This window comes from Chiloscyllium plagiosum, unplaced genomic scaffold (assembly GCF_037043375.1).
Source record: "Chiloscyllium plagiosum isolate Xiang-an unplaced genomic scaffold, Cpla_swu_hap1 HiC_scaffold_16, whole genome shotgun sequence".
Lineage (NCBI taxonomy): Eukaryota > Metazoa > Chordata > Chondrichthyes > Orectolobiformes > Hemiscylliidae > Chiloscyllium > Chiloscyllium plagiosum.
The window spans coordinates 54,403,290-54,418,542 of record NW_028270154.1 but is presented as its reverse complement, the minus strand read 5'-3'; the positions used below and the strand labels follow the sequence as shown (position 1 = coordinate 54,418,542).

At 41.9% G+C, this 15,253-nt stretch overlaps 1 protein-coding gene across 2 annotated transcripts in view; it reads left to right on the top strand.

Moving 5' to 3' along the window:
* The first annotated feature begins 2,650 nt into the window (after positions 1–2,650).
* The window catches only part of LOC122556924 (histamine H2 receptor-like), a 37,752-nt gene continuing 25,149 nt past the window's right edge, over positions 2,651–15,253 (top strand). For both annotated transcript variants that reach the window (XR_015759653.1, XM_087995048.1), the window contains exons 1-2: positions 2,651–2,787; positions 9,647–11,073. Coding sequence is in view for 1 of the 2 variants with exons in the window: in XM_087995048.1 (XP_087851174.1) it covers positions 9,968–11,073 (1,106 nt within the window). In the remaining variant the exon portion in view is untranslated. The remainder of the gene's footprint in view (positions 2,788–9,646; positions 11,074–15,253) is intronic.

The window sequence follows — 15,253 nt, the reverse complement described above, 5'->3', positions numbered from 1 at the left end:
AATGTAAATGTTGTTTATCAAAAAAAAATTGCTGCAAACATTAAAAGACAGCTGGATGGATTTTTCCATTCAAACATGTGATAGGTGAGATGCTGCAATGTGCCTTATGGTCAGTGGTCTCTTGGAAGTTAATAAACATCATGGGTGTGACATGAATTTCTCAGCATTTTTGCTCTGCCAGAATTAGCATGAGTTTTTTCCTTATGTCTTGTTTCTTGCCTTTCCCATCATACAGAATGCATGGTGGCTGCCAACATTGGGGATTAAATACTGAATTAAAATATAAACTTCATTCCAGAGATTCCAGCACAACATAAAATCTACGCTGACACTTCCGTTGCATTAACGAGAGAGTATTGCATTAACGAGAGAGTATTGCACTATCAATATCCTTTGGGCGTGCTGTTAAACCAAAGTCCTATTTGCTTTCCCAGGTAAACTATTTCTTCAGTGCTAGAAATCAGGCATTACTGTTAACACATGCACCTTGATTTAGAGTCATAAAGTCATAAAGATGTAGAGCACAGAAAGAGACCCTTTGGTCCAACTCGTCTATGCCGATCAGATGTCCTAACCAAATCTAATCCCATTTGCCAGCACTTGGCCCATATCCCTCTAAACCCTTCCTATTCAGATACCCGTCCAGATGTCTTTTAAATGCTGCAATTGTACAAGTCTCCACTACTTTCTCTGGCAGCTCATTCCATACACACATTACCCTCTGCTTGAAAACATTGCCCCTTAGGTCTCTTTTATGGCTTTCTCCTCTCACCCTAAACCTATGCCCTCTAGTTCTGGTCTCCCCCATCCCAGGGAAAAGACCTTGTCTATTTACCCTATCCATGCCCCTCATGATTTTATGAACCTCAATAAGGTCACCACTCAGCCACCGATGCTCCAGGGAAAACAGCCCCAGCCTATTCAGCCTCACCCTATAGCTCAAATCCTCCAACCCTGGAAACATCCTTGTAAATCTTTTCTGAACACTTTCAAGTTTCACAACATCTTTCCGATAGGAAGGAGACCAGAAGTGCATGCAATATTCCAACAGTGGCCTAATCAATGTCCTGCACAGCCGCAACATGACCTCCCAACTCCTATACTCAATACTCTGACCAATAAAAGAAAGCATACCAAATGCCTTCTTCATTATCCTATCCACCTGCAACTCTACTTTCAAGAAGCTATGAACCTGCACTCCAAGGTCACTTTGTTCAGCAACACTCCCTAGGACCTTACCATTAAGTGTACAATTCCTGCTGAATTGCTTTTCCAAATTGCAGCATTTCATATTTACCTAAATTTAACTCCATCTGCCACTCCTCAGCCCATTGGCCCACCTGATCAAGATCCCATTGTACTCTAAGGTAACCGTCTTCGCTGTCCACTACCCCTCCAATTTTGGTGTCATCTGCAAACTGACTAATTATGTCTCCTATGTTCACATCCAAATCTTAAGTTTCTAAAATGCAGAAGGTGAACTGTGACATGAGCAAGCTTTCCACTGATTACTGTAGATCAAAACTGAAATGGCATCATTTTACTACTTAGAACAAAAACAAAATGTTTCTCCTTAGTGTCCTGGCCAAACAGCCATCCCTCCTGCTACCTAACATTGGCAGTCACATTTCCTACAACAGTCACTGTATTTCAAAACGGTCTTCACTGTAAAGCACTTGAGGATGATATTGTATAAAGACAATTCCATCCTCCCCGTAATGGGGGAGCATTGACCGTTTCCTGCACATCTTTTGTTTTAATCTGCCAGTATAAATTTCTGAGGCATAACTCAAAAAGGAAATTTGTCCCTTACCTTTTAACCGTGAGCCCTTAAATGCATGTCAGTAATATGGCAATAAAAACCGAAACTAACAATAGCCTCTGTTTAAAGTCGCCCATATGAAATGCGACTTTTTTAAATTTTAGAAATGTGAGGAGCTGGGTGGGGGGGGGGCGGGGGAGGTGGTTTGCCTATGAAACAATTTAGCTCCGCGGTAACTCCAAATGAAAAGATCTTGGTAACTGTCTGGAAAGAGATAACGCGTCTTGCAAAAATTACATTTCGATTGCAGAATCGTATGTTGACTCAAAGAATGTTAAAGGCCATTTTAAATTAAACAACGACCTGGCCAGTCTGTAGGTAGGTACAGTGCAGGCAATAGCCTCGGAGACAAGTTCACACAAAACACGAGCGGTTCAGAAATAAAATGCAGTGCAGTAGAAAGTTAAGGGAAACATATCGCTGAGACAGCAGTAACAGAATACAACGAGAAGCTAATGTTAAGGTCAGATCTGCTTGGAAGATCGGCTGGAAGTACCAGGGCAATGGTTTTTCAAGGGCTTGTTGCATCAAAGTGTCTTAAAAAAAGTTTCTTATGACGTCCTCCTCTAGCGTAAAAGGAAACATGTTACAGATATATCCAGAAAGTGCTACAATTCAGATAATGAACACATCACTCGTATTACATTCTCCTGCTACATATTTTCGTTCGTGCTGCTTCTGAATTTCACTCGTACAAGGGCTAGTCTCACGTGTATGAAAAACAAACAACATCTTATAGATAAATCTTTCTCTGAGCTGAAGGACAAGTCCTCTGCGACCGGCGCACATGCGCGGAGCTCCTGTCAGAGCTGCCCTGAGGGAGGGGATCCTGTTTGGAGGCTCAGTCTGTAAAGTGAGTGGGCGGCCGGGCAGCTACTCAGGGAAACACCGTTAGCCGAACGGCACTTTGCTCATCTGTGCAATTCTACCAGAACATTTCTTCCGAGCTGGACCTTTCAGAGCGGGCAAGTACAACCAGTTCGGGTAACCTACTCTCTTCCACCGATCACACTCTGCACTATTCTTCCAACCCTGAACTGCTTTCTCCCAGCACCTCTGAGCAGTTGAATCAGGTTATTCCGGGATATGTACTTCAGAGGGGAATGTGTTCCAGATAAGTGACAGTGCCCACGTTTGTACAGACAACCGGGTTGTTAAAAAAGTTATTAAATGTGGGCGTCAGTCCCATTTCATTTCTATTTGCTGCTTGCTTTCAGCATGGGTCTTGTCCAGGCGAGACAGAACCTTTAACATTGACCCACCTTTTCCCAAAACTTTTGTTTTCTAATGAAGGTGAATTCTGCCCTGAAAAAGGCAGCTGGAAAAAAGGACGGTTGAGGGAGCTGGGTGAGGGAGAGAAGTTTTTAAAAACAATTAGTTTATTTGTTGAGCAAGGAAGTTTACCAAGAAGTGTTACTGATGATTGAATGTGTTTGATATATTTTGGAGGTTCTCTGATGTGTCTGATTCTGAGGCAATCATGGCAGCACCGATGGGTTCTTTGTCCATTAAGTGACTGAGGTAGGGTTGCTTTTTTCAGATTGTTTAGCAGAGCTTCATTCATAACTAGGGTAAATAATTGAGGGTGGAGTCTCTTGATGAATCACCAAAAAACCCAGTGAAACGATCTGAGAGTGTGGACTGAAATCCCACCAGATACTGCAGATGGTGGAATTTTTCTGGAATATTTCTTTTAGGAAAATAAATCTGCCCTCCTCACCTACGTGACTCCAGACTCACAAGAAGGTGTTTGACTCTTTAAGTTTTCTCTGACATGGCCTAGTAGACCACTCAGTTCAAGGACATTTAGGGTCTTGCAGTCTTGCAGGCCTTGTCCCACCAACGAATACAGTTAATGAGACTGTCATGTTTTCAGCTTTTTGACATTGGCCACTAACATGAGAGGATGAGCCAGCTCTGACTGGCTCTGACCCAGTATCAAGAGTCAACAAGTGTGGTGCTGGAAAAGCACAGCTGGTCAGGCAGCATTCGAGGAGCAGGAGAGTCAATAGTTTGAGCATAAGCTCTTCGTCAGGAATGTGGGATGGGGGGAGGGGGGAGGGTGCCAAGTGGCTTGAGAGATAAATGGGAGGGGGGTGGGACTGGGGGTAAGGTAGCTCGGAATGCAATAGGTCTCAGTGGGTCCAAAGCATGTTACAAGAATTGCAGTATGTGGAATTTAGTCCACACATTCAAAGATCATTGCTTGAGCAGCTGGAGAGAGAAGGACTGTGTAGCCTGAGCTGTGGAAGGAAGGGTCCATGCCTGAACTCTTCATACACTGAGCTCCTGAAACCATTGCTGGTGTACCTTCACCAAGTGCACTGCAGCCGTTGAACAGGCTACTCCCCACAACCTTCTCAAGGGCAATCAGGGATGGTCCAGCAAGTGAAGATGACATCCTGTGAAAGAATATCTTTTTATAAGAAAGCAAATGAATTTGTAGCTCAGATGAGTCTGCCTCTCCACAGCAGTAATCGTAATGAAACCAAAACAGAGATTGATGGAGAAACTCAGCAGGTCTGGCAGCAATAAACGTTCAGCTGAAGATTCGCAGGATTTAAAATGTTGAGTTGCTCTCCCCCCACAAGTGTTGCCAGACCTGCTAAGCTTCTTTAGCAATTTCTGTTTTGGTTTCAGATCTTCAGCATTTCCAATTATTTGCATTTGTTTAGTAATGAGATGTACCAACCCTGTTCCTACCTTTCTGTGTTCCCCTTTGCCCTTCTAATACATTTTTGTAATTGTTGTGGTCTCTGTTTCTATCTCCAGCTCTTGTAGGTGCATTTCTCAGCATTTATAATCCTCACTGTCTTAAATCGTCTCTAATAAACATCCTCAGGCCTCAGTGGCAGTATTCTCCTCTCTAAGTCAGAGTTTTATAGAGTTTGAAAACTTTTCCCAAGATTTCAGCACAAGAATTGAGGCTGATACTCTACTGCAGGTCTGGCTGAATGTTGCACCATTGGAAGTGAGATCTTTTAGATGATATATTTCCCAAAGACTTGTCTACTCTCAGAGATGTATGTTTAAGTTCCCATGATGCTATTTTAAATTGTAGCAGTCCAGTCCCTGATGTCCCACCTGATATGAATCCCTCAATCAACATTACAAAAACAGACTATTGGTCAATAATGCAGTTTGTGGGAGTTTGCTGCTACTTCTCCTACATTAAATCAGTGGCTATCTTTCAAAAATATTTGATTGGTGGCAAAGAGTTTTGGCATTCTGGAAGTTATGAAAGGCACTTTATTCATAAATATTTATATTCTTTCTGTTTCTATGCCACCAATTTGAAACTTCCTCAGTTGCTGAAAACTATTTGTTCCCATTTACTATATTTACACATCTGTATCAATTCAACTCATAATCTCTTTCAATGTGGGCAGATTGATTCCTGATGTTAACACAATTCAGTAGAACTCTCTGAACTTTGTTTTTTTTTTCTGAGACCTTAAAGGAAATACACCTGCCCAGAGTTGGTCAAGTTTTCTTGGACAATTATGTTCTTCTCATCTCATGGGTCAATTGATACCCCAGTAAAATGCTAAATTTTATGGACATGTGGCAGGAGGTTTTGCTATCTACCCACCATAATCATCCCGGCTCCTAATTCAAGACACCATAATGAAAAGGCACCCAAACACCACTTAGCTTTCTCCAACCCAGGAGCACCACTCAATCTCTGTTCATCATCCCCATCCACCTCTGCAGATGTCAGAGACTGGAAAAATGCAGTGCCCGTGTTTCAGTGACACACCACAGAGGTTCTGCTGTAGGTTGATCAAGAGAGAAGGGACCTGCTTTTCCCCTTGGGATGGTAACAGAAAGCCATCCCAATTGTCAAAGGTAGCATGGGCAGAGATGACTGCAGAGGTTTGTATCCATGGGAAGTTCATGAGAACCTGGTTCCAATGCATAAGATGGTGATTGATTTGCTGTACTCTGCTGGGGTATGTATTACTGTCTACTTGGTTCATCCCACTACGCATGTAAATTAAGATTTGTTAGATTGTCACTGCAGAGGATTGTCACATGCAAGATTGTGTGCCAGGCTTTTCCATAAGGTGTCTCCTGTCAGTCACTTCCTTGCAGCTATCGATGTAGCACCAATTGTACAACAGAGCTACTGGCTGTCACACATCTGCCAGGGGTCACGCTTAAAATGTTAAATGAACTACAGCACTCAGCAGCTCATGCAATATCAGCTGACTGACCTTCAGCACAACAAGGGGAATGTCTATATCTGGGTACGTTTCACCGAAGACTTAAATGGGACAAAGATACAACCATAAAAGATTACTTTGGAATGAATACCTCACCAATGTCTGAGGCACACATGTCATATGATGCTTCATTGGTTTGCATCAACTCTAGTTCTTTAAGTCCTAACTTCCCCCTACCAGATTCTTCTTGCCAGTAACAAACACCGACATTCACAGCTCTGGGAACGGCCATCTCTATCTCTGTCAATTTTTACGGGCATAGTGCTCATGCCTGCATGCTAATGTCTTTTCATGCTTTTCTCCTCATGTAGGTGAAGTATGGGCACAACCCAGTGTGAATGTGCACAGATGGGGTTTTTGGGGGTGAAGTGGTGACACATGGCATAAGGATACTCACTCCCTTTGGGAAGTAGGCAGCCACATTGACAAGGCAGGAAAGGGAACATGAAAGCCATTTCCTGTGTACCCAATTGTATCAGGGAAGCCAGCATTCTCTGTGGAATGTACAATTCAGAGCTCACCCAGTTTGAAAAGCTATATAGTAGCAATATTCATTTCTCACCCGCAAAATGGAAGGGCTTATTGAAAAGTTTTCATGAGGTTTTCTCAGCACAGTTCAGGGGTTATTGAAAAGCAATTTCAGGTACTGCCTCGGACAAAGAGACAGAAATAGGGCACTTTTCATGTTAGGAGTTCTGATGGTTAGCTGGCTTGCAGAGAATTCAACTGAAATATGGTTCTGTCTCATGGAAAATAGGTTGAGTATTTTATTATCTCTATGCTTTAGAAGTAATTTTAGTGAGCTGTGCAAAAGGCAGAGAGTAGACTCTATGAAGTGCTGATTTTAAGCTGTATTACAAGGAAGGCAACTGAGCTGCAAATAGTTCTGTATAGAGGACAGTGGATGAAGTCCAAAGAGCACATGATATTTCTTTGCTCTAACATGACAGGTTGAGTTCTACAAGTTATTAGGTGGTTAGATATTGCAGTCAGGGCTTAGGAATGTTCTGGAAGTTGTAGTGTTCACAAGAGTCCAGGCACCACTAATTGGCCAGTATAGCTGAGAGTGGGGGTTTAAAAGCAACAAACAGTGCTTGCTTGATCCAGTTTAGCAAGATGGAAACTCAGGAATAATGTAAGATTTACCTTGGTGAAGCTAGCTTTTGGTGAAAAACTGGTGTTATGCCACTGAAGCCCAATTTTCAGATTTGGTGGGAGCGTGGGCCAGATTGGGAGATGATTGACCAGAATAGTAGCAGTAATTGAGGTAATCCATGATTGAATGGCTCTTAGAGTCACAGAAATGTACAAGCATGGAAACAGACCCTTCGGTCCAACCCATCCATGTCGATCAGCTTTCCTAGATAAATCTAGTCCCATTTACCAGCATTTGACCCACATCTCTCTAAAACTTTTCTGTTCATATACCCATCCAGATACTTTTTAAATGTTGCAATTTAAAAGAGCTCCCACCACTTCCTCTGGCAGCTCATTCCATACACACACCACCGTCTGCGTGATAAGGTTGCCCCTTAGGTCCCTTTTAAATCTTTCTCCTCTCACTTTAAATCTATGCCATCTAGATTTAGACTTCCCCCACCCCGAGGGAATGACTTTGTCTATTTACCCTATCTATGCCCCTCATGATTTTATAAACCTCTATAAGGTTACCCCTCAGCCTTTGATACTCCAGGGAAAATAACCCCAGCCTGTTCAGCCTCTCCCTATAGCTCAAACTCTCCAACCTAAGCAACATCTTTGAAAATCTTTCCTGGACCCTTGCAATTTTCACAACATCCTTCCTATAGTAGGGAGACCAGAGTTAAATGCAGTATTCCAAAAGTGGCCTAACCAATGTCCTGTACAGCCAAAACATGACCTCCCAACTTGTATACTCAATGCACTGACTAACAAAGGCAAGCACATCAAATGCCTTCTTCACTATCTTATCTACCTGCGATTTTACTTGCAAGGAGCTATGAACCTGGGCTCTATCTCCACCTATTGTTTATTCTCCCGCCATTGTTCCCCCTCCCCCCCACAAGATTTTATGCATAAATACCAGCCTTTTCCTAGCTGCCATCAGTTTTGAGGGAGGGTCACTAGACCTGAAACATTAACTCTGATTTCTTTCTATGGATGCTGTCAGACTTGCTGAGTTTTTTCTGAGTTTAAGAACTTTGTTTATGGATTAATTCAAATGCTACTTGATTACTGTTAGGTAAGAGGTAGGGGAGGTTTTCAAATTGCCACTCTAAGGCAGGCAGTAAAACTGTGCTGGAACATGTAAGGGCCAGTCTTTAGGGTGGAAGCGCGTATTTCTGATTTGTCTATAGACGCTGCAATTGTTCACAAAATTAAAAATCACACGACACCAGGTTATAGTGCAACAGGTTTAATTGGAAGCACTACCTTTCGGAGTGCTGCTCCTTCATCAGGTGGTTGTGGAGTACACGATTGTAAGATACAGAATTTATAGCAAAAAAAAATCATTGTTCACAAAGAGTGTGTAGTCACAGCATTGCTTTTCTCGGTTGCATGACCCTAGGTTGATTAGAAACATTCAGCAAATAATTAACAGCATGCATTTAATAAAAAGCATTGCTTTGTTAATACCAAGTTTTGTATTTTAATTATTTTTAGACAGTGCAATGACATTATACTCTCAAATAGCTGAGGACAGTGCTTTGACAGTAATTTAACAGATGGTCTGTATTGCACTTGACTGTTTGTTTGCTCCTAAAATGCCTCATTTGGCTACGGGTTTGGATCCAATATGATGACCAATTTTTTTTTTAGTAAATTGTGTGAATTTAAATAAGTTGCTGGTACATGGTGTTATATATTTTACCTTTGTGTCCATATCCTGAAAGCCTAACATCGAAGCTTACAAAGTAATGACATAGTGATTTATTTTACCAGCAGTGACTCAGAATGTGCATTACCAGAATGAAAACCACAAACATAACTTAAGCACTTCATTAGTATCGTAAGAATATAGAGATGAGCTGGATAGTACTGTATAAATTTACTCTGTCCTGCTGTGAAAGAAGACAATGAAACTTTTAGTTAGCTGTATTTTCTTGCTAAATTTACATCTTGAATAACTGTTGTTCACTAATACATTGTTCAAAACAAAACTGTATATACTATTTAACTTGACTTGAGACAATTGAAAAATATTTAATATTTGTACAGTTTGGATAATGAAACAGAAAGGTGAGGAATATTAATAAATGTAATGTGAAATATTGGATACTTACCACAGAAATGTAATCTTTTGGTATTAATAATCCAACTCCAATCTCTGAGCGGTAAAGGTTAGAGAGAATTATGTATTTACCGAAAATAAGATGCTGATGCAATCCAATTTGTAAAAGACATTGTGGAAATTTTCAACAAGTCCGACAACATCTTTGGAGAGAGAGAAACAGATTTGCCATTTTACATTGATGTTTTATCAGAAATGTTCTGCCAGCTTTGTTGAATATTTCTGATGTTTTCTATCTTTAATTTCAGATTTCCAGTATCTGCAGTATTTTGCTTCTGTAGTAGTCCAATGTGAGTTAGACATTTATCACTGCCATTTTTGTTACAGCCTCTGCCTATTAGCATGGCCACATACACAATTTGACAAGACTGAATGTGTACCAACACACACAGGATGGATGGGATTAGGAAGTTATGTTCGCAACACCCCCTTGGATCTACCAAGCATTGGTAAAACAAACATTTATGGCCGAGATGGTGAAGATGGTTTTAACTGGCTCATTAATAATTTCCCAAATAACCATGGATGTGCTATCTGCACAGACTTGAAACTTAAGTAATATTGAAACTTAAGTACTTGCTGTGAGTCAACTTTATTGCACAGTAGAATTTATCTCCGTTTTGACTATGATTTTCTAATTCCAACATCATGGAAGTGGAGGGGAGCCAGAATGTCACGACTTCATCTGAGAACAGGACAGTACTCTCCACAGTTCTGATTGGATTAGTTTTAGGAGTGATTGTAATAATAACCATCTTTGGGAATGTGCTGGTGTGCCTAGCGGTTGGATTGAACCGGAAACTCCAGAACCACACAAACTGTTTCATTGTGTCCCTGGCTGCTACAGATCTACTGCTGGGTTTGCTGGTCCTGCCATTTTCAGCTATCTCAGAGTTGTTTGAATGGCCATTTGGAGACACCTTCTGCAACATCTACACCAGCTTGGATGTCATGCTGTGTACAGCTTCCATCCTCAATCTGTTCATGATCAGTCTGGACCGTTACTATGCTGTGACAGCTCCACTGAGATATTCCGTGCTTATTACTCGCAACAGAGTTGTCATCTCCCTCAGTCTCATCTGGTGCATTTCAATCATGGTGTCCTTCTTGCCTATCAACTTAGGTTGGAATACCAAAGACTTATCAGTGCAAAGCTTAGCCAAAACCAATCGATGCCACTTAGAGCTCAACAAAGGGTATGCCCTCATAGATGCTTTCATCACCTTCTACATCCCTTTGCCCATCATGTGCCTGACTTATTATCGAATATTCAAAATAGCAAGGGAACAGGCCAAACGAATCAACACTGTCACTGGATGCACAGCACTGAACCGATCACTGCCAACTGTGAAGGAGCATAAAGCAACTGTAACACTAGCGACAGTGATGGGAGTCTTCATCATTTGCTGGTTCCCTTATTTCACAGTGTTTACCCATGAAGGGATTTCGGGGAGACCGGCCAACAAGACTGTCTTTGCTGTGGTCCTGTGGTTGGGTTATGTTAACTCAGCCCTGAACCCTATTCTTTATGCCACCCTCAACCGGGATTTCCGCAAAGCGTACGAAAAGCTACTGCGCTGCAAGAGGAGGAACTCATACCACAAAGACTCACCTGACAACCCTCTGAGCCACCGGCCACTACACAACTGGGACCTGAGGAATGAACAGTGCCACCAACTGGGTCCAGACTCGGAGCTCACTTCAGAAGACAGGAATGGTGAAAATGTTGCTTCCTACAAGGATGATTCAGAAAGGTAACATTCTAATTTTCTTGTACTTTTAATTCTAAAGCACTTGATATCTTTGCAGTTTTCAATGCTCATAATGTTTGCTAATGTAAAAATATCGGGTTAGTATGTCAATTTCTGAATGCCAAGTGTAAGACAGAATGATACCATATCAGCGTAACAGTACTTGCTTCACTTTGCTTAATTGTGTGACTGTGCCTAATTGTATTCTCAAGAATGGAAGGGTTTTGATTTCTCATAAGACAAGCCTAATTGCATAACAATGAACCAAGCAGAATGCATGTGCTGACAATTGTCAAAAATATCACCACCACTGATTTATTATCAACATTTATTACCACCTTAAAGATAAAATAATAGCTTCCTTTTCTTGTATCAGCGATGGACATCATGGAAAGTGTCATAACTGCCTACTGTCAAAGACAATGAAATGTGACTTAGAGACTGCAATAGCATTGAATTCCTTTACCATGAGACCATAAGATGTAGGAACAGAATTAGACCATTTGACCCATCGAGCCCGTTCTGCCATTTGATCGTGGCTGATGTTTCTCAACCCCATTTCTCCCCATAAGCCTTGATCACTTTACCAATCAAGAACCTATCTATCTCTGTCTTATACATGCTCAATGACTTGGCCTCCACAGTTTACAGTGGTGGTGAGTTCCACAGATTCACCACCCTCTGTCTGAAAAAGTTCCAATTCATCTTGGTTCTAAAGAGTCATCCCTTCACTCTTAGGCTGAGACTTTGGGTCCTAGACTCCCCTACTAGTGGAAACATCTTCTCCATGTCCTCTTAATCCAAGTCTCTCAGTATTCTGTTTCAATGAGATCCCTCTAAACTCCATCAAGTACAAACCCAGAGTCCTCAAATGCTGCTCATATAACAAGCCCTTCATCTCCAAGATCATTCTTGTAAATCCCCTCTGGATCCCCTCCAATGCTAACACATCCTTCATTAGATAAGGGGCCCAAAACTGCTCACAATATTCGAAACACAGTCTGACCACAGTCCTGTACAACTTCAACAGTGTATCTCTGCTCTTGTACTCTAGCCCTCTTGAAATGGATGCTAACATTGCATTTGCCTTTCTATCTGCCAACTGAATTTATATGTTAACCATAAAAGAATCCTGAACTAGGCATCCCAAGTCCCTTTGTGCTTCAGACTTTCTGAAGCATTTCCCCATTTAGAAAATAGTCTACTCCTCTATTCTTCCTACCAAAGTGCAAAACCCTATGCTTTCCTACATTGTATTCCATCTGCCACTGTTTGCCCACTTCCTTAGCCTGTTCAAGTCCTTCTGCAGTCTCCTCGACACTACCTTCCCATCCATCTACCTTTGTGTCATCTGAAAACTGAATGCCCTCAGTGTAACACTGCAACTATAGTAATAGTTAAATTAGGGAAGGAAAAAATATGTTCGTAGAATTCTTAGTGCCCCTAGAAATTCTCATAGTGTTCCTAATATTAGATCTTACTTGTAAACCTCATGTTTAACTTATGCCTCCTCCATAGCTTACATCAATGTTTCCCTCCATTCTTTCCTCACATGAATTGATGTCAGCACTCTACGAAATAGCATACTAATGAGTAAGCTTTGATGATTTTCATGCTTTTCTCTTGTGGTCTCAGTTATCAATCAGATGGAAAAAAAATGATCATTGCTAATGGTAAAATCTTACATCAGCTGAGGAGTACTATGTAACTGGTCCTGTTCCCCTGCTTCTTTCTGTCAAAGCTCTGCAATTTGTTTTGTGTTTAGTGATTTATTTATTAAATAGTTGCTATCGAATCTGTCTACCCCACCTTTTCAGAGGGCAGTGCTGCATTTGAGAATGTCTTTGACTTTCTGCATCATCACGTCTTAATCTGCAGTTCTTCCACAGTTCTTTCTTGCAGCAAGAATGAAGTTCCACTTTAGGAGATGCATTAATTGGTGCAAACCTCAAATGAACCTAAGCTCCCTGCTGAGCATGCAGTCAGTTAGCATTGCCTTGAATGCCAGGTTGCCTGTCACACCATGGAGATAAGCAGAGTGAGGTGTGTGTGCTACCTGTATCGTTTCTACTGGGTGTGGTATAATCTCACATACAATCTCTGCACCCACTAATAAGCCAATGAAATGTTAGAATTTTTACTGTTTAATGTTTGCTGTAAATTGCTTTCAAAATCTTCTATGTTTATGGACAACTCAAATACATCTCGCTCTACTTTAACCAATCTCTGAAATTTAATCAATGTCTGGCCTGTTCACAATCCATAGAATGAAAAGATATGCTGAGTACAATTTGTGAAATTTAAAGTCTCACTCTTCCATCCACGAGTTAGTATTTCATTTGGTTAACTTCACTTATTATTAAATATTTAGCATTTAAATATTTACTGGTGTCCACCTTGTTAATCAGCTCAATTGGTAATGTGTTTAGGGAATCATTTAAAACAGAAATAGTGCACAGTGACAAAGAAGACTAACTTAACCAAAGCCAGTTGGCAGCATCTGTTCCAGGCAGCACATTGACATGGCATGCTAAAACACTCATACGGATATGGTATAGTAAAATTGAGTCAGCACTGATTTAATTTTTTTAGGTACTTGATGATATATGCATTGGTTTTATGGCAAGGTTTTTAATAGTCTGTCACTCAATCAGGTGGCCCACCAGATTGAAGCACACTGAGGAGGCAGCTAGCTTCTGAAGTGATTTGAAAAAAGGCTAATCTGGAAGAAGGGTGATGTGATTACACTGCATCCATACATCAAAGATAAACAATTCAAGTGTCTCAGCTTCAGAGTGGGAGAACTGTAAATAATTGGGAAGAGACAGACTAATTACAAAAAGAATTTTGGAGATAGGCTGAAGAGTATAAAAGTCGAAAAATGTGCTGCTGGAAAAGCACGGCTGGTCAAGCAGCATCCGAAGGGGAAGGTGAGTTGACATTTCGAGCATAAGCTCTTCATCAGGAATGAGGGCATGGCCCAAGAAGGCTGAGAGATAAATGGGAAAGGGGTGGGGCTGGGGGTAAGGTAGCTGGGAATGCGATAGGTAGATGAAGGCGGGAGGTGGTGGCAATAGGTCGGAGAGGGGGGTGGAGCAGATCGGTGGGAACGAAGATGGACAGGTGGGACAGTTCAAGAAGTTTAGTGCTGAGTTGGAAGGTTAGATCTAGGATAAGGTGGGGGGAGGAGAAATGAGGAAACTGGTAAAATCCACGTTGATCCCGTGTGGTTGGAGGGTCGCAAGGTAAAAGATGAGGTGTTCTTCCTCCAGGCATTGGGTAGCTAGAGTTTGGTGGTGGAGGAGGCCCAGGGCTTGCATGTCCTTGGTGGAGTGGGAAGGGGAGTTGCAGTGTTTGGCCACAGGGTGGTGGGGCTGTAAAGTAGATGATGCATATGGAAGTATGTCATCTACTGTGTCTGTTGCTCTTGTTGTGGTCTCCTCTCCATCGGGGAGACAGGACGCCAACTTGCAGAACGTTTCAGAGAACATCTCTGGGACACCACAGACTAAACAACCCCACCGCCCTGTGACAAAACAACTCCCCCTCCCACGTTGTCAAGGACATGCAAGTGCTGGGCCTCCTCTACTGCCATACTCTAGCCACCCGACGCCTGGAGAAAGAACACCTCATCTTCTGCCTTGGGACCCTTCAACCACATGGGATCAATGTGGATTTCACTAGTTTCGTCACTTCCCCTCCCCCAACCTTATCCCAGTTCCAACCTACCAACTGGATAACGCCTTCTTGAACTGTCCTACCTGTCCATCTTCCGTCTCACCTATCCGCTCCACTTTCCTCTCTGACCTGTCACATCACCCTCCACCTTCATCCACCTATCGCATTCCCAGCTACCATCCACCACCCCTCTCCCATTTATCTCTCAGCCTCCTTGGGCCACCCTCTTGTTCCTGATGAAGAGCTAAGGCTCAAAACGTCGACTCTCCTGCTCCTCGGATGCTGCCTGACAGGCTGTGCTTTTCCAGCACCACATTTTTCAACTTTGATCGCCAGCATCTGCCGTCCTCAGTTTCTCCTAAAGAGTATAAAAATACAGGGAATATAAATCAAATGGTTCGAATTTACTAGACGCAACACAGGATAAGTATCTGGAGATAATGATGGTTAGCTCACTGAAATCAGCAAAAACATATGCAACCAATTTAATGTAGCGGGAAAAAAG